The 25889-nt window shown below is 48.6% G+C and overlaps 1 protein-coding gene across 4 annotated transcripts in view; it reads left to right on the top strand.

Annotated features, from left to right (window-relative positions):
* Window positions 1–25889, top strand: part of PPP2R5C (protein phosphatase 2 regulatory subunit B'gamma) — a 119071-nt gene that overhangs the window by 81944 nt on the left and 11238 nt on the right. For all 4 annotated transcript variants that reach the window (XM_065871926.1, XM_065871929.1, XM_065871928.1 and 1 more), the window contains exons 3-12: window positions 3911–4021; window positions 5017–5109; window positions 5198–5328; window positions 9796–9855; window positions 11652–11760; window positions 13124–13177; window positions 19027–19197; window positions 20603–20730; window positions 21420–21521; window positions 23853–23925. In XM_065871926.1, coding sequence (XP_065727998.1) covers window positions 3911–4021; window positions 5017–5109; window positions 5198–5328; window positions 9796–9855; window positions 11652–11760; window positions 13124–13177; window positions 19027–19197; window positions 20603–20730; window positions 21420–21521; window positions 23853–23925 — 1032 coding nt within the window. The remainder of the gene's footprint in view (window positions 1–3910; window positions 4022–5016; window positions 5110–5197; window positions 5329–9795; window positions 9856–11651; window positions 11761–13123; window positions 13178–19026; window positions 19198–20602; window positions 20731–21419; window positions 21522–23852; window positions 23926–25889) is intronic.

Raw genomic sequence — 25889 nt, 5'->3', positions numbered from 1 at the left:
GAAAGGCTGCATGTTATTGAATTGTGAGAATTTTGCATAAACGCTTCTTAAGTCATTTTGGTTTGCATTTATTCAATAAATTTAGCAACTGGGAGAAGAACATCTGCAGGACCATTTAAATACTGAAAGTAGAAAATGTCAAGAAAGCTGTAAAAGCAGGGGTTTCCTACCACCACGGTCAGTCCACACCACACTCGGGGGCTGCGCGGGTCACATACGTGCACACGCGGTGACGTGTCTGTTTCACACGCGCCCAGTGCAAAGAAAGGATTTACCCCCTTTCAGCAGGTGAGGAAACCAAAGCTTGAGCAGGCTTCTCAGTCTCGGGTCCTGGTCTGAGTGAGAAGAGGGCCTGGTGAGGCTGTCGCCTGAGGCCACACTGGCTCTCTCTGTGCAAGAGCTGGTTCTAGCTCTGCGTCCAGGGATCACGGTGCACTCCGAATCAGTGTGTCTCGGCCGAGAGGTGGTGATGGATCTGTGTGATCTGCATCAGATCTAAGACTTCTAGACCTATGGTAGAAACAGATTCCCTCCGGTTTCCGTGGCGTGATGCTGACAACGATCGCCTTCTGTGGCTCTCAGACTGCACTCCACGCGTGCAGACAGCATGCAGATGTCAACACCACGGCACTCCACTAACTTGACCCCTGAAGCTGCTGTGCTAAGACATGGTGGAGGGTTAGAAACCCATGGACAGCTCAAGGTGGCCTGATTTTTGCCTTCTGCTCTTTAATCTACATATTAGCTTTTAGTATCTTCAGCCTTCTCTAGAGGTGAGCATTAAATTAACGTGGTAGGAAAAGAGGGTAGAAATTACAGTGTGAGGTTTTTGTTGTTGTGTGAAAGATATAACTTTTTATCCATTAGAGTTGGCCAGTAATAAAACTGCCTGGTTCGAGGGTGGTCATCCTCCCAGGACATGAAAAGGGGACTTTTGCATTCAAAGCAAGTTGCTCTATGGCCCCTTGCAGGCCCCTGACTCAGCACCTGGGATTCAGTGAATGTGTAGGTGTTGCGGACGGGCTGCAGCTGACTGAACACTGTGCAGTGGGACTTCAACTTTAGGCTGGAGTCATTAGCTTTGCTACAGCAGGTCACTCAGGAGTCTCAGCTGACCGGGTGGATCAGTCAGAGTCCTTCCAGAGAAACAGAACCAGTAGGATGGAGACAGACAGAGAGAGACAGAAAGAGGGATGGATGGATGGATGGATGGATGGGTGGATGGATGGATGGATGGATGGGTGGGCGGGTGGGTGGATTTTTGAGGAACTGTCTCATGCCTTGTGGAGTCAGACGGGGCAAATCTGAACTCCGTGAGGCAGGCTCAGACGCTGCCATCCACAGTGGAATTACTTCTTCCTCAGGGAAACCAGTTTTGCTCTTAGAAGACTTTTCAACTGATTGGTTGAGGCCCACCCACGTTCTCCTTTACTTAAAGTCAGCTGATCTAGATGTGACCGCAGTTACTAAGCGCCATCACAGTGACACTCAGATTGCTGTCTGGTTGAATAATGGGTACTCTAAGCCGTCACACGGGTACGTTTTATTTTTTTCAGCCATCGCCTTTAACCACAATCTGTTATATCTCCCTTCCCTGCCCCTCTGGTTCCAGCTGTCGCACCTAGTTTATCGCTTCAATCCCCGACTCAGAACCTCATCTGTCCCCACCTTCCCCTTGGGCAGCCTGGCCGGAGAGGGACCTGAAGCGGGAGAGGAGGGGCCGAGCGCCGCAGCGCCTGTGCCTGATGTCCTGCGGCAGCCTGGCCTCTGCCCGGGCGGCGGCCCCTCCCAGGGGGCATCTGTGCTCCGGAGAGCGTTGGGCTTCCCGAAAGACCCTCCCTGAGGGGCAGCCGTCCCCCCCTTGTGCCCCAGCCTCCAGCCCCTGCCCGGGCGAGCTGACCACTGCTCTCTCCCCCCCGACCCCTGCGGCCCTCACCTGCAGCCTCCGAGGTGGCCCGTGTGTGTTCTCCCCTCTAGGTGCCCTGTGCCACGGTGTCACGACACTCGGGCCAGTCTCCCAGAGAGGCAGCGCGGCGGTGCCCACAGACACCTCTGCCCCCGGGGACGCGGCCTGGATCCACCGTCCCCACCCTGGTCTCTGGGTGACTCTTGGAGCCCCCGATCACTGGCTTTGAGGGATAGGATTGGGAAGCACCCCCCAGGAGTGCTGCACCCCCCTAGGAGTGCCGCACCCCACAGAGGCCTTGGGCTCCTTTCTGACCCTGTCCTCTCCGCACTCCACAGCCGGGGGTGACAGGGCTGGTTCTGCTGCCCCCATCCGCACCCCGCAGGCCCAGAGGAGATGGTGGCTGGGCTCCCAGTGTCCCCTTCTTCTGTTCTGTGGGCTTTGGGATCGGGGGGCCTGGGGACCAGCAGTGGAGGACGCGCCCCTTCTACCTGACAACATCTGTCCCAGCCTGTGTTCACCGGTCACTGTGGTTTGGGAGGCCTCTTGCTGGGCCGTGTGCACACACCCCATTCGCCGGTTCCAGACCTCCTGCTCCTCTCTTTACTTACGTCAGAGGAGCATTACTCATATTTCTATTAAAAGATTTCTTTCATTCCTTGTTTCTGGCTTTTAGTTACTCGTTCCAGCCATTCTTTGTTGCTCCCATTCCTGGACTGTCTGCGTCTGCTCCTCTCACACGACGCAGAGAGCAAACATTTGATGCTCGGAGCTTCTAGAGCCCAGGACTTGGGGAGTGTGTGTTTTTCTTCATGGAAAATGGTGTTGCAGGAAGACAGGATAAAACAAAACGGGTGCCATGGCGTTTTAGCTTGGTCTTTACAAGGCTGTTATCTGAACAGCCAGGTTTGCTCTGAACTCTCCGTAGACACCCTCGCTGTTGTAGTGGAGTCGGATTCTATCTTGTAGGTCAGGTGTTTTGATTCTGTGCTTCTGGGCTTGGAAGGACGGAGGGCTTTTTTTGATCACTAGAGTCGAGCTCTGTAACCGGCATATGGCGTGTTCAGAGATTCGGTGAGGTAACATATTTAAACTGACTCCGAAAGAAACATAGGTTATAAATTGGTGATAGTGAAAAACTAGACTTCTATATTTATATCAGGAACCTGTCAATATATGTTGTGCTTTATTCATATTAACCATACAGGCAGTAAAATGTACCTGTGCTCCAAAGAATTGTGGATTTTATGTAGAAAACATCTGTTGTAAATACAACACGCTGATTTTTATGAAATGGAGATTGACTGGAGCCTGGGATGGGGGAGAGTGGTGAGGGACAGTACAGGGTGGAGAGCAGAGAAGAGGGCCATGAGGCATGCAAGGGAATCGTCCAGACTTTGTGTGTCCCGTCCAGTCCCTGGACACACGGACCAGGCTGTCCCGTGACATGATGACTCCTCTCCTTGCTAACATTGCGGCCCTTTCTCTGGAAACGGTCCTCCAGCCACCCACCTGGAAGTTACTCTGTCTTGACTTGCCGCTCTCATCACTGTCACTGCAGAGGACTTTGGCAGGGAAGCTGTGCACGACCTCCGGTGTGAAGCGGCCTCTGCCATTTTCTCACCATTTTCAGTTCTTTGATCTCTGCTGTTTCTTTCGTAATCTCACCCTTTTCTTACTAGCGCTTTGAACTTTTCCCCTTGCTCTGCACTTACTGGATATAACAAAGGCCTTAGGTGTCATCCCTGCCCATCAGCATCTGTTGGCACTGGTTATCTGAAAGGTCAGGCAGGAACCTTGGTGGCTGGCTGTCCACGGCCGTGGGTCTAGCTGTGGCTTTGACCCAGGCTCTCAGGACCCACACCGCTTCCGAATTTTGAGAATAAGGATGAGCCAGATAACCACTGGAAGCAGTTATCATTAGAATTCCTTAAGATTGTTTTAAATGTTCTCTGTAAATATTTTTAATGTCCTGGTTATAATTATAGGATATGTGGATTTTAGTTTGCAGTTAACATGTTTCGAACATTACCACCTTCCTCCAACCCTACGGGAGCAGAATTTGACCCAGAGGAAGACGAGCCAACGTTAGAAGCAGCCTGGCCTCACCTGCAGGTACTGGACTCTGGGGGTGCACCAGACACAGAAGGGCGGGGGTCAGCGTGGGTTCGGGGGGTTCTCCGAAGCAGGAGCCCTGGGCCTGGGCCTCTCCAGCTGGTCGCAGATGGGCCTCTGCACTTCGGTGTCATAGACCCTGCAGACCTGTACATGTGAGAGAAGTATTTTAGCAAAAGAGAGAACATTTAATGGCTCTTTGTTTGTTTGGACACTCTGCAGAAACTACAAAGTTACAGAATTGTCAGTATATTTTCAGTGAAAGTGACCGTGGAATTGAGGGGGGAGGTCTTATGCAAACATTCCTCAGTTTGTGTGCCCGCTGTGCGCCCCGAGGCCCATCTGCTTGACTGATGCCTTTTTTCTAACACGTTTTTAAGGAGAAAGATCGATTGGGCAGGGCGCATGCCCCCCGAGCTAGATCGGGAGGTCTGGGTCTGCCGAAGGAGGGGAGACGGGGAGGTGAAAAACCTGGGAAGGTGCTCGATGGGGAACAGACAGGAAGGGCCATCTCGGTAGCAGAACGTCCCCTCCCACAGTGTCATGTGTAACCATTGGTGAAGGGGGAGGAACGTCCCGGCCCCAGGTGACTGTGTCTGTGACCTGCTCACCTAACACTCCCAGCTTCCTGTCCACCTGGCTTTCTGCTGGGACACTTGGAGGTGACAGGCTGCAAATCCCACCTGGGATTTGGTCACAGCCCGGCTTATGGCTGCTGTGCACTGTGGTCTCTGAGCATTGGTGACAACAGCCGTGGAAATCATTTGCTGAAATGCCATTTAAGGATATAGTCTGTGGTTCTTAGCTAATAAATAAAACAATGACCATCATCCGTTATAATTAAGCCATGTGATTTGACATAAATCCTTTAGACATGTGCCCTTTTTTTTAAGGCTGATATTTGCAGACAAAGATTCAACTCATGGTGTATTTTTAATCTCCATTTAATAAAATACCATGTTATTTGACTCACTGTGGTTTTTCTTTCCTCCTAGCTTGTTTATGAATTTTTCTTAAGATTTTTAGAGTCTCCAGATTTCCAACCTAATATAGCGAAGAAATATATTGATCAGAAGTTTGTATTGCAGGTAAGGTGCAAGTTAGCTGAAACTACAAACGCTGTAATCTACCATTAGAGAGAATACCGCATCACTGAGTGTCTTTTTCTTCTTGAAGCTTTTAGAGCTCTTTGACAGTGAAGATCCTCGCGAGAGAGATTTTCTTAAAACTACCCTTCACCGAATCTATGGAAAATTCTTAGGCTTAAGAGCTTACATCAGAAAACAGATAAATAATATATTTTATAGGTAAGTCAGTGTGGGGGTGACATTTCCCTTCTGCATGTGACGCTTCTGTTCACACTTGATGTCCCACCTCGTCGTTGGCTGTAGCAAAGTGGCTGGGCAGCAGGAGTGGCCGTTCCTGAGCAGCGGGCTCGTCGTGGGCAGGTGGGCCCCGTCTACACCTCCGCCTCTGCGCTGGGCAGGGCCGCCTTCCCTCTGTGCCTGCTTCCGCCCGCCCCCCGCTCACACCCGGTGTTTGTTCCGGCTTTTACCGGCAGGCCCGGTCACCCTGAACATGGTTCCTTCTGTGTGGATGAATCTCTCCATCCAGAGCCAGCGGTTTCCTCGCACCTGTGTGGTGCTCGTTCGTCCCCGCTGAGTCTCAGTGAAAGAAGGAAGGAGTGAGGAGTGAAGTGGGGAATCTTTGGAGACTCCCGCCGTGCACTGCTGGAAGCAGTGGCTGAGGCAGCGCGGTGTTCAGCGGTCGCAGCCTCCCCGGGCCTGCAGGACCACAGAGGCCTGGCTCTGTTTTAGGGGGGAGGACCCCGCCCCAGGGCTCCTGGAGGAATGTTCTGACAGTCCAGCTCAGTGTTCAGCCTGACCCCGTGACCCCTCGCACAGCCTCCCCGTCGCCACCCCTCTGAGTCGCAGAGTCTTAACGCCCCTCCATCTGCCGGCTCCTACGCCGACACGCTCCTTGGACGAGCGGGTGTAGGTCCTGGGCGAGCCCCCGGGTGCCCCTCAGGCTCCGGGCTCCTTCCACACCAGGGCCTCGCAGCCTCGCTTGATCCTCCGGGAACGTTCTCACGTTCCCTTCCACCAGCCCTTCTCCTCACCCTCCCAGGCTCCCGGAGACATCCCTGCGCCAGGGAGGCTCGCAGCTTGGCGGACGGTCCGGCCTCCTGGGAGGGCAGGCATCGAGCCAGCGCTTATCTCACAGCCCCAGCCCCAGCTTCCTACCTGGCTTCTGGGGGCTCCAGGTGAACGTTGATGGATGAAACCATCAGCGTGGTTTCTTCTCTGTCCCTGGAATGCTCACTGCACAAGCAGTTGACTCCATGAGTTTTTAGGGGACGGCTTACCCCACGTGCCCCTCGCTCCAGGATGCCGCAGGCAGTGAGTCCTGGCGGTGACGGGCGGCCAGCCCCTGCTGTCCCTCGCCCTGCCTGCCTGCGGTCGCGAGGTCCAGCGCCCTCCTTATCTTCGCACGTGATGTGGCCTTTGGGTGTCAGAACCTCCAGCTTGCACGTGGCTTCCCTTCAAACTCCCTCCAAGCTCCCCACAGCCCGTTTATATGATGGAGCCCAGGCTGGACACACTGGCTTAGGTGGTGGCATCGTGTTTCCTAAATGTTATATTCCTATTTTGTATTTCTTGGTGTCGTGTTTCCTTTTTAACAAGACTGTTCCTTGGCCGACGTACTTATCTATCAAAACGTAGCATACACTATTTAATCAACAGCGGACAGGTAGGATTTCAGTTCCAGTCTTTTAGGCTAAAATGGAAGCTCTGCCTGAAGGTTTCTTCCCTGCTCACGTAGGTTCTGTGCAGAATCACCAGTCAGTGCCTGCCTCTTACCTTAAGGAACCCTGACTTAGTAACTGAACTACCTAACCAGGCTGTTGTTCAGAAGTTACAGAGTGCAGCTCGACTCTCGCGGAGCACTCAGCGCTGGAGTGTGTGGTGTCCTCGTTTCGTTTTCAGGAGTCTTTTCTGTAAAAACCGTTCCTGACGCGTCCGATCAGGAGGAAGCAGGTCCTGTGGATCCCACAGCCGGCCTGACTCTCCGCCTTCAGCACAGCCCCCTCCTCATTCCATGTGAGAAAAATCGCAGATGATCTCGAGAGCTGTATTCCGCTCCTCTGCGTTCCACGGGGTGTAGCTGCGGCTGGTTAGACAGTATTTCAGGCGTGTTTGGTTGACCTTCCTGAAAGTGTTCGTGTGAGGTTCCTACTTACTTCTGTGGGTTCTCTAGTCGGCATCTTCACAGGTGAGTTAAGCGCAGCTCTGGGTGAGGGATCATGCCTGCTCGGCAAACAGTGGAGCCTGAAGGTTGGGTGGCAGGTGGAGCCCAGGCTTCAGTTCTCTCTGCTGCAGAACAAACCCCCGCGGCTTGGGAGCTTAAATCAGCGTTTGCCGTTGCTCTCATTCTGTGACCTTCCCCGGGCGGGGCTCCGTGAACGTGAGCGGGCGGCCCCGGGGCCGCGTTCTGCAGTGGCTGCCTGTGCTCCTCAGGGCTTGGCCGGGGCCTGGTGCGCACCGGCCTCATCCCTTTGTACCGATCAGAGCCGCTTAGGGAATTGAGGACAGCCCAGCTTCAAGGGGGAGTGACTTCCACCTCTGCGTGTGAGGCACAGAACACGTCCTCCAGGAGGGAGAGGAATAGATGGCGTCCATTTTGGAGACTGTCCTTCACAGGCAGGTTCCAGCTCAGTTTTGGGAGAGTCCTAGTTCCTTCTGGCCGAAAGAGGGAGGCATACTGTAGCCTGCTCTGCGTGGGCCCTTAGGGCTTCCCTCCTGTTTTGCACCCCACTTTCTTGTTTCCCTCTGGAAAAGAAAGAAGGGGAGCTACACTTACATCCTCTTTCCTATACCTACTCCAAATCTACAAAATAATCAGGAATGAAGAATTTCCCGATGAGAATATAGCAGTGTTGATCTAGGAAAACAAAATGGCTTTTGGCTAAAGGCTGCCCTTATTTAAACGTTAGTACTGCTGGAGGCAGATCACAGGTGGTGCCCAGGGGCTCGGCCACCTCCACATGCCGAGCACCCAGGCTTCAGGAGCCTCGCCCACCTGCTGCCTGCACAGCCCTCCAGGTGTAAACAGAGGAAGAGGGACTGAAGTTGGGTGCTTGCACTATTACTTTGTACATCTAAACTGTTTTAAGTATTTCAAATAAAACAGGTGAAGTGAAGGGAGCCTCAGGTGGAGTTTCACAAACAAACTAAACACCTCCCCGTGTAGATGCCCAGTGAGGCTGGGGCTCCCATGAGGCCGGCTTCCCACCTCAGGGCAGGGGCAGTGGCGGGGCCGACGTGTCTGAGGCTGACACGGGTGCCCCACGCACAGCGCAGCCTGTCCCCTGCTGCCCTTGATCTGACCAGCCAGGCTGCCAGGGTCCATCACGGGTACTTTCCCGCCTCGGCTCCGTGCTGTGGCCACATTTGTTTCCGTGTCACTGTGTCTTGCTGCTCCGTGGTTCTGACCCCGGTCCCTGTGGTCTCGACTCCGGTCTGTCTAAGCTGGTGTCCGAGCCTCCGTGTGCCTGCCTTGCCCGCCCGTCGCCCACATTTGTTCTAACCAAACGGGCTCTCTCCTCGCTCCATGCCCGCCCCCCCCTTTGAAAGATCTGTCAGAAACCTAGAGACGTTAGACCCCTCCTCAGGAGTACGTCACACTTTGTGGGCGTTTGACCTGTTCTGGACCTTAAGGTCACTCTTCCGTTTGTTTCAAACAGGGACAATGAAAAATTTTAATCATCGCAAACCCTTATTTTTGGCCTAGAGCTGGCTCTAAACTAGTAGTTTTTGTCTGATGGGCAGGAACCTTTCTCAGACCCCAGACGCCTCTCGCTTCAGGCGGAATTCGCTGTGTGTTGGTTCAGCCTGACGCCAGGTGAGCCAGGCTGTGGGGCAGGAGCAGATTGTTTCTGAGGAGTCCTTGGAGAGAGAAGATGCTTTCCTGCTTCCTGTCCCTGTTCCCTCTCCCTGGGCCCAGTTTATTCAGCAGTCGTGTTTCAAGCACCGGTCGGATGCCAGGCTCGGCCCTATAGCACCAGGGGCGACACGGTAATGCTAAGTCGTTGTCCCCATCCTCAGGCTGGCACAGGGCGCAGGAGCTGCTGGGAGCCCCAGGGAGCATGCGCGGGGGCCCCGAGGGAGTGCTTTCTTGGGGCAGGCGAGTCGGGCTACTCAGGTGGGGGTTTCAGAAGATGGCACTTGAAGCAGCATAGGGAAAGTGTGAGGTGTCAGTGAGGAAGTAGGGGAGACGACCCCAGTGGCGAGGAAGTAACTTGTACCCTTTGCAGAGACTGTGCTAAATATTGGAGGCTTTAAAATTGAATAAGATGTCGACTTAGGTTGAAATGCAGCAAAAAATAAAATGGATTAAGCGATGGATAGAGAGATGTATGTGTGATAAAGCAAACAGCAAGTTGTTCGCTGTCAAATCTGGGTGGTTGAAATACAGGTGATCACTGTAAACATGTTTTCACTTTATGTTTGAAACTTTCAAAATGAAACGTTAGGGAGAAATTTGAGCAAGCCCATGCCCTCTGCCCTCCAAGTGTCTGCATGTCCAGGCTTTGCGGAGTCTCTCTGGTAACACTCAACAGAGCCCCCGGAACGGTTTTCACAAATAGATTTGCTTATTGTTGCCTGGCTACGTGGTTTTCTTCCTAAAAGCATTGTTTTCTTATTCAGAAGATTTTAGTCTTTTCCAGCCGTTATTTCAGCGTCTAATTCTAAATGACAAATTGCTTTTTCTAGATTTATTTATGAAACAGAGCATCACAATGGCATAGCAGAATTACTGGAAATACTGGGAAGGTAAGTTGTCTCTTTGTTACCGGTAGCGAAAGGCCTTAGATGGGATTTATGCCGAAATGATCCAGTTCATTGCATTCCACAGCCCCCTCCCCAAGGCAAGGCAATTTAAACCGTTCTCTAAAAGGACGTAAAGAAGCCTCACTTAATGGCCGGGGCTGGTGAGCTCTTGGATCAGAACTAAATGACACTAAATGACAAACCTCTCCCATCCCTGTGGTTCCATACGTAGATTCTGTTTCATGTACCTCAAGAGCATCACTATGGGAACACAATTTCAATTATTTCCTCAAGAGCAGTGTTAAAAATAGTTACATTAAGAAGGTTTATATTTGACACTTAGAAGAAAAATAGGTCGGTTATTATACATTTGGGGTATCGAGTAAATGCTAATGTGTTGCTTTGATTTTATAAATTTTTCATATGTATACTTATAAAATAATTAACATTTCAAAATTTCATCGTCTTAATCCAGGTAGAGTTCTTGCTTGCTATCCTTTTTTTTTTTTTTTTTTTTTTTTTAATCAATGACCTATAGGTTTTCTGTCAGACCTCCTAACTCACTGATTCCCAAACGGAGTTCCTCAGGGCTCCACGGCTGAATAAGCTTGGAAGTGCTTCTTCCCCAGCACCTTCCTTGGGGATTCAGTGTATGTTAGCAGCTAAAGGTTTTGAGGAGTCCTGCAGGGAAGAAACTGTACTCGTGCCTCATCTAGTGATTCCCAGACTATCTGAACACAGTAAGCTTTTCAAAGGAATACTGTTGTCATCTGGTAGATCTATGGTCCGGCCCTTCTGAAAACAACTGTCCTCGCTGTTTCAGATATAATGTAAAACAAATGACGGTCCTCGTGGAGAACTCTACACTGACATTCCCGGGTTTCTCTCTCCCAGCAGAGTGTAGTGAGTGCTTGAGTGGGTGCCCTTACTAGCTGTCCGGCCTTACTTAACCGCTCTCGCCTCCCGTTTCCTTATCTATAAAATGGCAATATACTCATATTCACGTCTGAGGTTGTTGCAAGGCTGGGGCAAACTGAGTAAGGTGTCCAGAGAGCCTGCCACACCGCACGCAAGGGCCTCAGAGGTCCTCTCCTGTCCCCTCATTTGAACGCACACACCATCCTGGAGGCCACTTCAGGTTAACCCTGCCTGCAGCTCCCATGTGCCCCAGGCTCATGAAAGAGGGACCAATTGAGAAATCGCTTGAACTGCTTCTACAGCTCGCAGGAACTTCTACCTCGTTATAAAGCCAAATAGATAAAATACTTGATGTCACAAACAAAAGCTTCAGCTTGGCGGTTGAGAGCAGGGGACCCCCTTTCCTTGCGGAAGGGAACAGCTTTCTCGTTGATTTTGAAACAACGCCAGTTTGCACACTCAGACCCTGTTCTGCCAGCACTCGCGTGAGGCAGGGTCTCTCTGGGAAAGTGTGAATTCCTGAAGATGGTGAAGGCCAGAGGAAAGTGCCGGAGTTCCACCCGAGCTACTACCCGGTCTTCATGCCCTGCCTGAGGAAGGAGGTTTTGCCCCCGGAGACCCCTGCTCTTCTGGGTAGCTCCCTGTACACTCAGAATTTTTAAATTGTCCTGTAGTTACAAGATAAAAGTGACTGTGCTTCCCTGAAGGTGTTTAATGATCTTTTAATTTCTGCTACTCTCCTCCCTCCTTTTTTCCGGCACATATGGTTGGCTTGCTGGTTTTCATGCTGAAAACAAAAACTGAAAGAAAAACAGAAAGATTATGTTTTTCAATCTGGAACTTGTAAATATTCAAACTTTGGATAAATTCTGTTTTCACAGTATAATTAATGGATTTGCCTTACCACTGAAAGAAGAGCACAAGATTTTCTTATTGAAGGTGTTATTACCTTTGCACAAAGTGAAGTCTCTGAGCGTCTACCATCCTCAGGTAAGGGCTCCTCCGTGATGGGCCCGGAGCTCATCCGTCTCTGCTTGGACATCAGTGAACTCGGGATATTGAGCCCCAGCCTCTAACTGGGAGTGTTTTGTCTCTTATATCACAGTGTTGACTTGGGTGTCAGGGTGCTGGTGATGAGCGAAAGGATAAGGGAGTAAAGAGAGATTGCTTTTGAGAAAATCAGAAAAACCTCAGGAAAGGAGAATTTCAAAACTGGTTGTAAACACTGAGAAGGGAGTGGCTCACGCGATGAAGGGGTCAAGGAAGACCTCTCCGGAAGGCTTCCTGCGGTGGGATTGAAACCTAGCACCTCAAAGACAACGCCTCTGTGTCCACGGCCAGTAAAATGGCTTAAGAAAAAGTGGTTTGGGGACTTCCTGGCGGTCCAGTGGTTAGGGCTCCGTGCTTCCACTGCAGGGGCATGGGTTCAATCCCTGGTCAGGGAGCTGAGATCCTGCATGCCCTGTGGTGTGGCCAAAAAAAAAAAAAAAAGTATATATTTCAAAAAAGAAAGAAAGAAAAGGGTTTTTAAAAAAAAAGTGGGGTTTTTATAACTTTGAAAACTGAAAACCTGATCCATAAGTGGTTTCTAACTGGTTGGTCAGCTGCATTTCCCCAGGAAGTCTACGTTTTCCTTCACTCTTACTATTCCAAGTTCCGTGCAGACAGTGGGGAGACGCCCGCCGTCAGTGTGGGTGCAGGGTGGGTGGGCCCCACGTCTGGGTCCAAGGACCAGGAACCCCCATCCTGCGGCACCTCCCTCGGGGAGTTTGCCTCATGGCATCAGAAGGTATATCCTTAGATGATTCTAATGACACTGGCTTCCTGGGAAATCTTTTACTTAGAGTTTTTTCCTCTGATTCCTATTGACTGGTAATATCTTTACATCCAGCCAGTTTGTTATCATGTTAGTTGTTCTGTATTAGAAATTAATAGTTTAGGAATTTAAGATGGAAACAGATTTTAATTTGCTTTTTCCCAGCAGTTAGATTACTTGTCCATTACAGTCTCCAAAAAGGGCACCAGAAAACTCCCACCAAACCTGGCCTGGCTTGTCGGTGTTGGTCTAAAAGACTGTCTTCTGGTTTATTTTAGCTTTCTGATGTTCCTTTTGCAGTTGATCTGTGTTGCACACTGATCCTGGGGTCCCTCCCTCAGAGCCCGTCCCAGAGCCTCCAGTGGGGCCACTGGACAGAGCCTGTGTCCACTCAGGAGAAGGGCTGTGGGGGACATTGCGGGCAGGGGACAGCGCTGATCACATCCGGCCCTGTCTCCCCACAGGAAGATGTCTAACGGTGATACAGCATTTCCATGTTAAAATGGAATATTAATACTTTTTCTCCTCTCACTGTAGCTGGCATACTGTGTAGTGCAGTTTTTAGAAAAGGACAGCACCCTCACTGAACCGGTAAGTACACCCTCTCTGGTCAGGGCCTTGTGATACAGTGTGTGTGTCTTAAGTGTCAGTATCGCAGTCTGGCTGCTTCACCAAGACAGCTTCTTCATCTTAAGTTATAACACTAGTGAACACAAACTGATTTCATTCCTGTGTTACAAGTTTTCAAACTGTAGTGATTTTAATTACAAGTTCCCTTGTCGAAGTGATTGTTCATGTAAGAAGATGGCCGTCTTCTCCCTCATTGCATTTTACTCTGAACGGCATCCTTCTAAGTCATGTGCGGTGTAATACTCCCACGTCGCTTGGTTTAACAGCATAGGTCACTGACTTCAGTCAGAGGAATTGTAGCAAGGATTCAACATGCTTGTACTAAAGAGATTTTACTGTCTTGAAAATTCTTTTCAAGTTATAGTGTCACTATTTTATGGTCACTGGATCATAAATGAACATTAGATTGCTACTGGTCAGTGTTTAGATTTCTAAGTTTCTTGGCATTTTATCTTTATTAAAAATAAAAAGGCTATTGTAGCCAAGATTCACAAAGTCCGGTGTGTCAGGTGCCAGTTGAAGCATTTGAATACTCTTTTTTATCAGCTTTATTGAGATGTAATTCACATGCCATACAGCTCACGCACTTAAAATGTATGAATCATATGGTAGACCTAGGTTTTATGTTTCTTGTGGACCCAATCAGGAATTAGAATATAGCCTAGAATATAGTCCTATACACATAATATATCCTTAGAAAATACTTAGTAGTAATTCGATAATTATTAGCATCATGATTTAAATTAGTAGATATAGTACAGGAACAAATTTTGTTCTGTATGTGACCCGCTTTTCATATGATGGTATACAATTACTTTTGTTTACTTCTCACCAACCATCTTGCACCTTTGCAATTTGGAGTTTTAGTCCTCCGCATTAAAATGTTTTTGGTGTTTCTTCCTGTTCCAGAACAAAAATCAGAAAAATCAAAGGTATTTGTTTAATAACTTGCTGTACTTAAAAAAAAAAAAAGGTATGATTCAATGGTTTTTGATATATTAGGTTATTACTTTTTTCAACTGTGGTAAAGTATACTATATAACAAAACTTGCTATTGTAAGTGTACGGTTCAGTGGCGTTCATTACATCCATACTGTTGTGCACCTCTCGCCACTGTTTCTAAAACTTTATCATTGCCCCAAACAGAAACTCTGTCTTCACTAAATAGTAACTCCCCACTTACCCTCCCCCCTCCCCCTGATAACCTCGAGTCTACTTTCTGTGAATTTGACTGCTCTAGATACCTTACATAAGTGGAATCATACAGGATTTGTCCTTCTGTAACTGGCTTATTTCACTCAGCGTAATTTGCTCAAGGTTCACCTATATTGTTGGCGTGTGCCAGAAATTCATTCCTTCTTGTGGCTGAATAGTATTCCATTGTACGGCTAGACCACATTTTGTTTATTCATTTGTCTATCAATGGAAGTTCGGGTTGTTTCCACATTTTGGCTGTTGTGAATAATACTATTGTGAACATGTGTGTGCAGATAGATCCCTGCTTTCGGTCACTTTGGGTATATACCCAGTAGTGGGATTGCTGAATCATATGGTAATTCTGTGTGGTTAGCTTTTTGAGGAAATGCCATACCATTTTCCACAGCAGCCGCACCATTTTGCATTCCCATCAGCGGTACACAAGGCTTCCAGTTAATCCACATCCTCGCCAACACTTGTTATTTTCCATTCTTTTTTATTATAACCATCCTAGTGAGTGTTTTTTGATTTGCATTTCCCCAATGACTAGTGACCTTGGGCATCTTTACACATGTGTGTTGGCCATTTGTGTTTCTTCTTTGGAGAATTATCTTTAAATTCGTTGCCCATTTTTTAATTGGGTTGTTTTTACTATTGAGTAACAAAGCAAGAAGTATTAGATGCTAGTTTAAACATTTGAACACTCTTTTAAAAGTCACCATTGGAGCAGAAAAGGTAAATATTGTAATTCCTGAGTCTTTCCTGTCCCTTTAGTGGTCTTTCACAGGTGTCTTGTGAAATTTTAATTTTTATAGTTAAAAAAAATAGAAATTCTTAATACTGTATTCTTGAATTAAACTGCTTCTGATCTCTCCTTTCTTTTTAAGATTTTAAATTCTATGTGTAGCCTCCCCCATCGCACCCCAAAATTCAGGAAAAGCCCCTGGTCATATCCCTCAGATGCTGCCTGTGGAGGTGACGGAGGCTGCCCTGCTCTGCAGCCCCTTTCAGAGTGACCCATCCCTGTACCCCATCCCTGGGGTCTCCTCGCGCCTCTGCCTCAACTCTGTCCAACATTCTGGAAGCCCCCAAGAAAATCTACCAAATCTTATCAGACTTCAGTATCACACAAAGTATTTACTCCAACTTAGGGTGAGGATGTGTTATTTTATCCTCCTGCTAAACTGAAGCCATGTTCAGATAGGGAAAGAAAAATGAGATGGCACTGATAATTTAAGAAGCCCTCTTTAATATTTTTCTTCATTGGTGACACATCCTTATTCCTATCTGTGTTTGATGGTCTTCTCCAAACTAAAGTACCATGTGAAGAAATCCTAACACATACCCTGCCCTTTTCCTTCTTCAAAAATAAGGAGAGAAAGAGTGTGCCGTTTTCTGCGATGATTTTGCTTGGTGCGTGTTTCTCATACTCTCCAGTGGCTAAAGAATTCACCGAATGTTACCCCACATTTCTCACGGCCTAAGGGTCCCCCCGCTCCGAGCCCACTCCCTGCAGGTCCCGGTCCCCCGGCCCCGTCTGTCAGAGCCCGGTCCTAATCCTGCTCCAGCAAGACTCAGCGTGCGCATCCCGCCCTCTACTGTCTTCCACCTGAAAGTAATGTGAAAGCTGATAAAGTTTATAAGTTCCCACTAATAACGCTAATACAGCTTCGCGGGAGTGAGGGCTTTTATCTGCGCTTGGCTGCAAGAAGGCAGGAGACGATGTGCTGGCTTCGGTGGGGTCCTTCCATCTTAAAGGGTAGATAGAAAACTCTGACTCGGCACGAGCACAAAGCTACCTCAAGCCCCCTACGCCCAGTCCCCAATATTTCCACCCAGAACCACTTCATCTCTTGATCTCCTGCAGCAGAGGTAACATAATTGCACTCTGGATTACAGAAGGCAGATGAATTTTCTGCACATTAAAAATGCTCAGAGCCTCGCCTCAGTAAATTCCTTCCTTTGAAACTTCATGTATTATGACAACACAAAGCCCATTTTGTCTTACTTGAGCATCGAAAGCATGTAGGTAATTGGATGAAGGTGTAAACTCTCGTGAAGGTGCTGGGAAGGGCAGTCGGCATACGTGTGCGTCTCATGGTCCTGCACCTGTGGCACCCCGAAGTCTGTGTGTGTCCAGGCTCAGGAATTTTTAAAGTCTGATCCGTTTAAAAGACGTTTGTTGCTCCTGTCTGTAACCTGTAACTAATATTTTTATTTGTAAACTTTGCACAGTACCCAAGAGCTTTCTGGGCAGGCCGAACACTTTTCCACCCACCTGTCTCTTGAGGCTGATTGAGTTTTACTCTGTGGCCTTTTTCCCTGGTGTTGCAGGACAGGAGAGGGGCTCCTTGGGACGCCAGGCTCGCCTGCCTTCCCTAGCCACCCCCTCCCCCCCCCCGCCCCGGGAGCAGGCCGCCCATTGGGTTTCCCCAGGAAAGCTCAATCCTGAAGTGCGCCCAGCAGCAAGCAGCCACTGTTGGCTCAGACTAGCATCCCCCGAGCGGACTCCCACTCTGCAAAACGCAGGCACCCTCGGAAGCAGCTGAAACGTTGGGTGTCGGTCATACGTCATTCCAAATAGTGTGAAAAGTAAGTCCAGCATATACCTCTGATTCCAGAAATAATACCTTTTCCAGAGACATCGAGCAGCTAAATCAATTGTGTCCTGTAGTTCACAGCTTAATGTATTTCTCCTAATAAAATTCCATTTGCCAAATGCCAAGGAACGGTGGATTTGTGACGTGATTTGCATCTGCTGTGTTCTTAAAAGTGATGCCAATACACAGAGTATAGTAGGTACCCAAACATCTGGTAAATGGTTTTGAGCAAGAAATAGGAAAATCATTAAATGATGCATTTTAAAAAATAATCTGTATTTTTTTTAATTAATTTATTTTTTGGCTGCGTTGGGTCTTTGTTGCTGCTCGTGGGCTTTCTCTAGTCACGCTGAGCGGAGGCTACTCTGCGTTGCGGTGCGCTGGCTTCTCACGGCGGTGGCTTCTCTTGTTGCAGAGCACAGGCTCTAGGCGCGTGGACTTCAGTAGTTGCAGCGCGCGGGCTCAGTAGTTGTGGCTCGCCGGCTCTAGAGCGCAGGCTCAGTAGCTGTGGCGCACGGGCTTAGCTGCTCCGCGGCATGTGGGATCTTCCCAGTCCAGGGCTCGAACCCGTGTCCCCTGCTTTGGCAGGCGGATTCTTAACCACCGCGCCACCAGGGAAGTCCAATAATCTCTCTTTAAAGACAGCTGTGTCATAAATTTTTGCGTCAGACTTCAAAACTGGGAGCACTTTTAAAGTAAATTTTGGAGTTTTATAAAGTGTAAAAATATGAAAGATTATCCAGGAGCCTGAAGGTCAAAAGCATCAAATAGAATCGTCCTAAATGAATGTTGCTGAAAAGCCCCTTGTTTTTAACCGCGGTGAGGACTCACAGGCTGGCCTGTGAGCGCAGCTGGCATGATCTGCAGAGCCAGAAATGACTAGTGAATGGAAACCACCACCAATCTGAAAGCATGAGCATTTGCAGTGATGCTCACAGCAGTCCTGAGGCCGGGGGCCGGGATGACGGGTCCAGAAATCGCTGTGATAAGGCTAAAGAGCTGCTTTAAGTAACAGGTTGCAGTTGTACAGTTAGGTGTGCAAGTATGTGTACGTGCTTTACATATACGAACGTAAGTGTTTTGGGTCACTGTGCTGTTTTAGGCAGCTAAACTCTCAGGGGGATTGTTAATCTGATACTTGGGGTGAAGAACCTTTACTGGTAGGGAATTTGGGAACTGCAGGAACACGGTAACAGAACGGTTGCCCGGCAGAAGCTGCCTGTCTGGTGGGCAGGGAACACAGTGCCCAACACTCACCCACCGGGAGGCTGCCGCCGCCCGACTGGACGTGCCTCGCAGGGAGCGGCTTCACAGGCCTGCTGTGGGTGGGGCCCCAGCCAAGGCCAGGCTGCCGCCCATTCGCTGCGGCCAGCAACTTCTCAGGCACTTGCGTGGGTCTAGTAATAAAGTCTTCTCAGCAGCCCCAGGGCGAGGGTCTTCGTGCCCCCAGACTTTGATGAGGGCTGTGGGGCACCGAGGGGTGGGCACCAGCCCGTGGCCACACACAGAGGGCTTGCTAACATCAGTGCTTGACATCTCTCTTTCCGATGTGTTTTAGCATGACTGAAAACACTGTGTACACACGCTATGTATGTATGTTTGTGTACAAATATATATGAACAGTCAGTTAATGCGAGAGAGAAACCGATTGTGCCTCTGTGTATATGTCTCCACACTAAGCTATATATATATGAATTCACATGCCCTGTGTTTCTCCACTGGTCTCGTTCTCTCTGAACTCTCCTACCTGCCTCTTTTTTTTTTTTTTTTTTTAAGGATCTGACTCTTCCTGAGATGGTAGTTAATCAGAGTGGTTCACATAAATTAAAACTGTGATTCTGAAGTATATAAAATTAGACCTACGTCTCTAATTATAAAAAACCTACATTCTGATTTACTGAATCACTGTTCCTTCTACAAGGAAAAAAGCACCACCTCATCTTGTGGCTTTGCAGAGGGGACACCTTACTGAAGAAACAGAGGGCGTCACACTGTGTGTTGTCTCTTCCGTAGGTGGTGATGGCACTTCTCAAGTACTGGCCAAAGACTCACAGCCCAAAAGAAGTCATGTTCCTAAATGAACTAGAAGAGATTCTAGACGTCATTGAACCATCAGAGTTTGTGAAGATCATGGAGCCTCTCTTCCGGCAGTTAGCCAAGTGTGTCTCCAGTCCCCACTTTCAGGTATGCGGCCCGGAGACGGTGGGCTCGTGTCACTTCCCTTTGGAGCCGGTAGGTCGCGGTGTGTAGCTGGTCATGTTTTGCTTCTCGGGTCATTTGAAGGTAATATTCAAGCTTTTGCTTCAGTGAATTTCAGAGTAAGATCCTCAGGCTTCAGCTCTACAAAATACACTCTAGCACCTCGTCCCCCCTTGTCACTGAAAACGCGTTTCTCCATAAGAGTAATTAAAGACAGCTTCTCTGTAAACGACCTCTGGCTCTCTGTTCACTGGGTTCCCAAACGCACACAACCTTATTCTCCACAACTTGAGTGATCGATGCTCACGGAGAAGATAAAACTGTTTAGCTTTGCGTTCCCTCCCTCCATAAGCTCTTCATTTCTGACATATGTGAGTTTGTGTCCCTTTACTCTTTAAAAAGCAGTAATGGTTCTGATTTTTGTACCTTCCACACTCCTGTGTGAGAGGTGCCTCGGTCATGCCACTTCCCACTTTTCCTGATTTCCTCCTCACACCTTCCACCCCCCTTTCAAAGGTCGTCATCCCCAGTGGCTTTTCCAGCCTGTCTGCCTCCTTTTAACATATTGGGGACCCCATCCTTTTGTATCGTTGAGACGGTATTTGTTGTGAACTCATCGTGAACAGGGTAGAAATCTAGGCACAAAAGGAGCAAAACCTCACAGTCACCAGGGAGTCGGCAGCCCAGCGGGAGAGGGGAGACGTGTCCGCACAGCCCCAGCTGACATCCATGCCTGCGTTGCCGGCGGTTTCAGAACCGGCCGCCTCGGTGGCCTCCGCCCCTCCTGTGTTCCCCTGCTGCCCTCCCTGCTGTCATCTCACATCCCCTCCCTCAAGTGCCTCTGCAGGGACAGGCTCCGCCACCACCCATTTTAAATGGAAGCCACGTTTCCGCGCACACGCCAGCACTCCCTCCCATCCCCTGCTGCTGTTCGCCACACGACTTAACACTTTTAGTAAGTCAGACAATTCGCCCATCGTTTGTTTACCCCCCTAGAACGTAAGCTCCACGAAAGCAAGGATTTCTGCCTCACCTGGTTCACTGCAGAATCCTCAGTGCCAGACGGCGCTGCCCGTGGTGTAGACGCGTAGTAGATGGGCGGTGGATGGCTGACGGATAGGTAAAATGAACTCGTTTGACTTGTCTCCTCGGCATCTAGCCCATGTCTAGCAGAAATGTTCATTGAACTCATGAAAAAATGAGTGACAGTGATCTTGACAGACAGGAAATCATCTGCCTCTCTGTGGAAGGCTCTTCAGGATTACAGTCTGTAGAGTATTTTAATTCGTAGGAATAATAATTTTCCAATCCAGTATAATTCATTTTGCTATTTACATACGTGATAGAACACTCTGATCGCCAAGCAGCAGTCATGCCCCCCGTCTTTCAGGTGGCAGAGCGAGCGCTGTATTACTGGAATAACGAGTACATCATGAGTCTCATCAGCGACAACGCAGCAAAGATTCTGCCCATCATGTTTCCATCCTTGTACCGCAACTCAAAGACCCACTGGAACAAGTAAGAGAGAGCCGGCTGCCGTCAGAAGTGGCCATTTTTTAATTTTGCGTATTTTGCTGATACTTCAATCACGATTGAATCCAAGTCTGACTCTCAGTTAAAAAACAAGTTGCTGACTTCTCTGCGGGCTGTGTCTTGGCCTTCCGTTCACATCCTTATCCCCGTGCCGAGCCCACGCAGGGCGTATTGCCTCACTCCCCACCCGCCACCTCATCCCGGATGGGGTCGGTCGGGAGCAGCATCTTCCGGGCCGCCTCTTAAGTTCCCTCGGGAACAGTTAAAGATTGTCACAACCTCAGGGCTCAGTCCCTGCAGGGGCACAGTGGCCACCCCACACGCGGGGGCCCCAGAGCCCTGCTGGCACTCACCCTGGGGAGCCAGAGAGAAGAGCAGGTAACCTAAACACCACCAGGAATCTTGACATCTGCCCGGCTTCTCTCCTTTGTTCTCTCACTTGCTGAGGGTGAACAGACTGATTGACTCAGTGGTCATCTCCCGAGACCTTAGCAGTCAGCATGGATGCCGTGTCATCCGTGTCATTGTCTCTTCTGAACTGGTGCTTGTGAAATGTGGGCCATTGAAATGGGCTGATAAGTTAGGAGAGGAAAGAGTCTGTGGTGGAGGAGGGAAGGGAGACAGATCAAAAGAGATGAAGCATTCTGAGTTTCAACACGAAGCTTTCGTTACAGGACGATACATGGCTTGATATACAACGCGCTGAAACTCTTCATGGAGATGAACCAAAAACTATTTGATGACTGCACCCAGCAGTTTAAAGCAGAGAAACTGAAGTAAGTTGCTCCTTTCAGAAGTTGTTCTTTCAAGGATTTTTTTTTCCTTAATCCTAACCAAACCTCTTCCGTTAGTTTGACCTAAAAAGTTACTCTTCACTTTAAAGCAAAATCAGCCCTTTTGTACTTGAAAAGCAAATTAAAACTTTGTTATGATAACTTATTTTCAAAGAAAACATGTTTAAAGTTAGCTATGCTCTGGGAATTCCGTGGCAGTCCAGTGGTTAGGACACGGCACTTTCACTGCAGTGGCCCCAGGTTCAATCCCTGGTCGGAGAACTAAGACCCTGCAAGCCACACGGTGCAGCCAGGAAGAAAAAAAAAAATGTTAGCTTTTCTCTCCGTTACACTACTGGTTTAATCATTGCAGAAAGTGCATGTATAGTCACGAATTTAACTTTCAGGGTCTTTGCTTTTCTCAGGGGACACTTAAAGGCAATAGTGTGTAGTAATTTTTCATATTTGTCAGGCAGAAATTTGAACTGTATCCTGTAAGGTTTATATGAAAGAGCAGGAATCTCCATCCAGCATAGCTTTATTCTAATTTGTTGATCTCCATAAATTCGGGTGTTCCCTGGAATCTAGTGCCAGAGTCCCTCACAAGATCAGGGCCCTGCTCTCATGCTGTGAGGCCTTCAGAACCCACATCTGTCCGGGGACAGGCTAGAACAGGGGTCCCCAACCCCGGTTAGGAACCAGGCCGCACAGCAGGAGGTGAGCAGAGGGCGAGAGGAGCTTCCTCTGCCACTCCCCATCACTCCCCACCGCTCCCCGCCGCCCCCAGCTGCTCCCCATCTCTCCCCACTGCTCCCCACCGCTCCCCACCACTCCCTGCCGCTCCCCATCTCTCCCCACCGCTCCCCACTGCTCCCCATCACTCCCCACTGCTCCCCATCTCTCCCCACTGCTCCCTGCTGCTCCCCACTGCTCCCTGCCACTCCCCATCACTCCCCGCCGCTCCCCACCACTTCCCATCTCTCCCCACCACTCACCACGGCTCCCCATCTCTCCCCACCACTCCCTGCCACTCCCCATCTCTCCCCATCACTCCCCACCGCTCCCCATCGCTCCCCACTGCTCCCCGCCGCTCCCAGCCGCTCCCCATCTCTCCCCACTGCTCCCCATCTCTCCCCATCGCTCCCCACCGCTCCCTATCGCTCCCCACCGCTCCCAATCACTCACATTCCCAGCTGAACCATCCCCTCCCCGACCCCCAAGTCCATGGGAAAATTGTCTTCCACGAATCCGGTCCCTGGCGCCAAAGATGTTGGGGACCGCTGGGCTAGATGACTCTGTCCCTAGGCTATGCTCGTAACAGTATGATTAATTAATTATCAAAATCACATCTTCAGAGTCAGGTGTGGACGGTGGGCAGATCTGATTCTTTGTCACTTGGAGCCGAGGTAGATAGACTTTGAATGAATGTAATTCAAATTACAGTACATATATAACGAAGTGCCACGTTCTTTCCTTAGACAGTATGTGTTTACCTATGTGCAAGGCCCTGTTACGGGTTCTGGCAACACAGCAGTGAATAAAACAAACAAAAACCTTTGCCCTTACGGAGTTTACATTCTGGGTGGTGTGGGAAGAGAAAGACAGCAAAATACAAATGAGTAAGACATAGTGTGTGAGGGACAAGGACAGGTGAAGCAGGAAGGGGCACAGGGAACCGGCTGTGGGCTCTCTAACTCTTCAGGCTGCCCGGCCCATTCCGGCCTCAGCTACGCGCAGTGTTCAGGTGTGAAGTATGTGAACATCGGGGCTTTTCTAACGGCACATCCTCTTTCATGGAACATCACATTTCTGAAAGGGACCTTAAAGATCATGCAGCACATTTACTAGATTAAAACAAAAGCGTTGGTCCCATGGTAAGTAATGTACTGAAGGCCATACGCCTTGTTGGTGCGGATCTACAGGCTGTGCTTCTGTAAGGACGTCTTCACCTGGTTCCTTCGCACGAAGGTGTGGTCTCACTTTTCATGGGTATGTAAGCTTCTCACCAAAATCATACATGTCCTGTGATGAAGCGACAAAACAAGGGGAAGGAAGGAGACATAGATGTGCTTGTGCAAGTGTTTCTAAGAGCTTAAATTCTTAGACATGTTAAAATGTTGGTGTATTTATATTTTTAACTCTTTTTCTCTAAGCCCAGTTTCTTTTTTTTTCCCATTATGTACCTTGTGGTCACCACTGTGACGTACGTGGAATAATACCAGACAGTGACAAAGGGGAATAGGTGGTGTGTTGCTGGCCACGTTCCCCCTTAACGTTTTCTCTCTTGAATTTGATTCTTTTCTCTAACACCAATGACATTTTACTATTTTTCAGAGAGAAGCTAAAAATGAAAGAACGAGAAGAAGCGTGGGTTAAAATAGAAAACCTAGCCAAAGCAAACCCCCAGGTACTAAAAAAGAGAGTAACATGAAAACGTCTAGGGTGTAACTTGAATGTTTTTATGAGATAGGAGTGTGGATTCATCGTGAGAGGGGAGGGAAATCAATTTCACTAACACTGTATATGAAAATATCTGCAATAAAAATACTTTTCAACTTCGTACAAGTACTTATTTTGCCCCACAAAGGTTTTTACCACAGAATTGACACTTTTTTTATTATTATGCTTTTAAAATAAGATATGAACCTTATGAATATACTGTGGTAAAAAGAAAGTCAGGATACAAGCTCTGTTTTGGGCCAAGATTGTAATTTGCTTTCTCAAATGTCATAGATGCTGTAGTTCAAACAATATTTTCCTTTCTTTTTAATATCAAATTAATTCTAAAGGAAAAGAAATCAGATTTGAAATAGATTAAGTATGAAGTCCATGTCCTCTTTCCTAACATGAGGTTTCTGCAGGCTGAGCCTTTCTTGTTAAAAGTTGACCGACTTCCGTCATCTTAGCCGCTAATCCTTTCTCCCATCCCAGCACGCCCTGGCAGGTGGGCGCCAATGACGTGTCTTCTGGAACTGCCAGCACTGAAGCAGTGTCCCCCGATGCATTACCTCGGGCTGACCCCCGGGGGCTGGGGGTTGGAGCCCTGTCCCGACAGACGTTCTTTCTGATGCTATGTGCCTGTCCGATTATCACTGAAAATCATTTGCCACACTAAGGATTCTCAGGCTGTCCTTAGCTCCCCAGAAAAGATTTTACCTTCTGAGGAAAGCTGCTCGGCTACCCCTAAAATCCTGAAAGGTTCAATACAGTGAACCAGACTACAAGCTATCTATTTATTTTCTTTGGTGAGAGGTATGCATAAATCATTATTATCTAAGTTGCTATGTGGGTTTTCAATCTCTCTGATGTTTAATAAAAAGTGATACATGAATACAGAGTTAAAAGTATGTACTTTACCTATATAACAACATACTGACTTGTATTCCCTCTGATAAAACTATGATCAAGACACAAACCATAGGAAAACTGAATGACATCCTTAAGTGTATGTCCTTGATGCCACCTGAAACAAGTAACTGGCGTTTTTCTAACCATTTTTATTCCATGCTCTTACACAGAAATGCTATTTTATGTGAAAATAGCATGTGAAACTGTGTAGTAGCTAATTTAGGTAGATAGCTATGGGTATGTACTTCTTTTTTTTTTTTTTTTTTTTTTTTTGCGGTATGCGGGCCTCTCACTGTTGTGGCCTCTCCGGTTGGGGAGCACAGGCTCCAGACACGCAGGCTCAGCGGCCCTGGCTCACGGGCCCAGCCGCTCTGCGGCATGTGGGATCTTCCCAGAACGGGGCACGAACCCGCGTCCCCCGCATCCGCAGGCGGACTCTCAACCACTGCGCCACCAGGGAAGCCCCTGGGTATGTACTTCTAAGAATAGAATTTATGTTGAACGTGAGGTTAAAATACTGACTGACGTTTGTTGTAAGACACAGTAAAAGCATACGTCTGGGGCAGTGTGGGTGGATGGACCCTGCCCGACGGGGCCCAGGCCGTCTTGCTCTGTCCAGACGGCCCCGTGCCGAGGGCAGACGGGTCCCAATCAGGGTCGTCAAGGACCCCGTCACACACACCCTTGAGATCAACACCCTTGAAAAACATGTAAAGTATATACAGATCAGAGGGTCTGATTTTATTTATTTTACCTGGAAAATAGGAATAATCTCATAGAAAATCGCATAAAGCCTTACATTACAAACGAAGAGCTGGCTGTGATTGTATTAGCAAAGGTGGCCTGGTTTCACTGCTGTGCTGTAACAGATGTTCCTTCTAAAATATACATTGTCCTCATTTCTCTTTTTCTGAACTTTTCCTAAGCGTTCTTACATCACATTTTTATTCCTTTGGCTGCTCTGTTGTAAAATGTCTCGGGCAACAGCCTGAGTGCGGTGGGCTTTGCCTGCGCTCACCCCTG

The sequence above is a fragment of the Phocoena phocoena genome, chromosome 2 (genome assembly GCF_963924675.1).
Source record: "Phocoena phocoena chromosome 2, mPhoPho1.1, whole genome shotgun sequence".
NCBI classification, from domain to species: Eukaryota; Metazoa; Chordata; class Mammalia; order Artiodactyla; family Phocoenidae; genus Phocoena; species Phocoena phocoena.
Note: the sequence above shows the minus strand (reverse complement) of the source record. Positions and strands in the feature narration are given on the sequence as shown.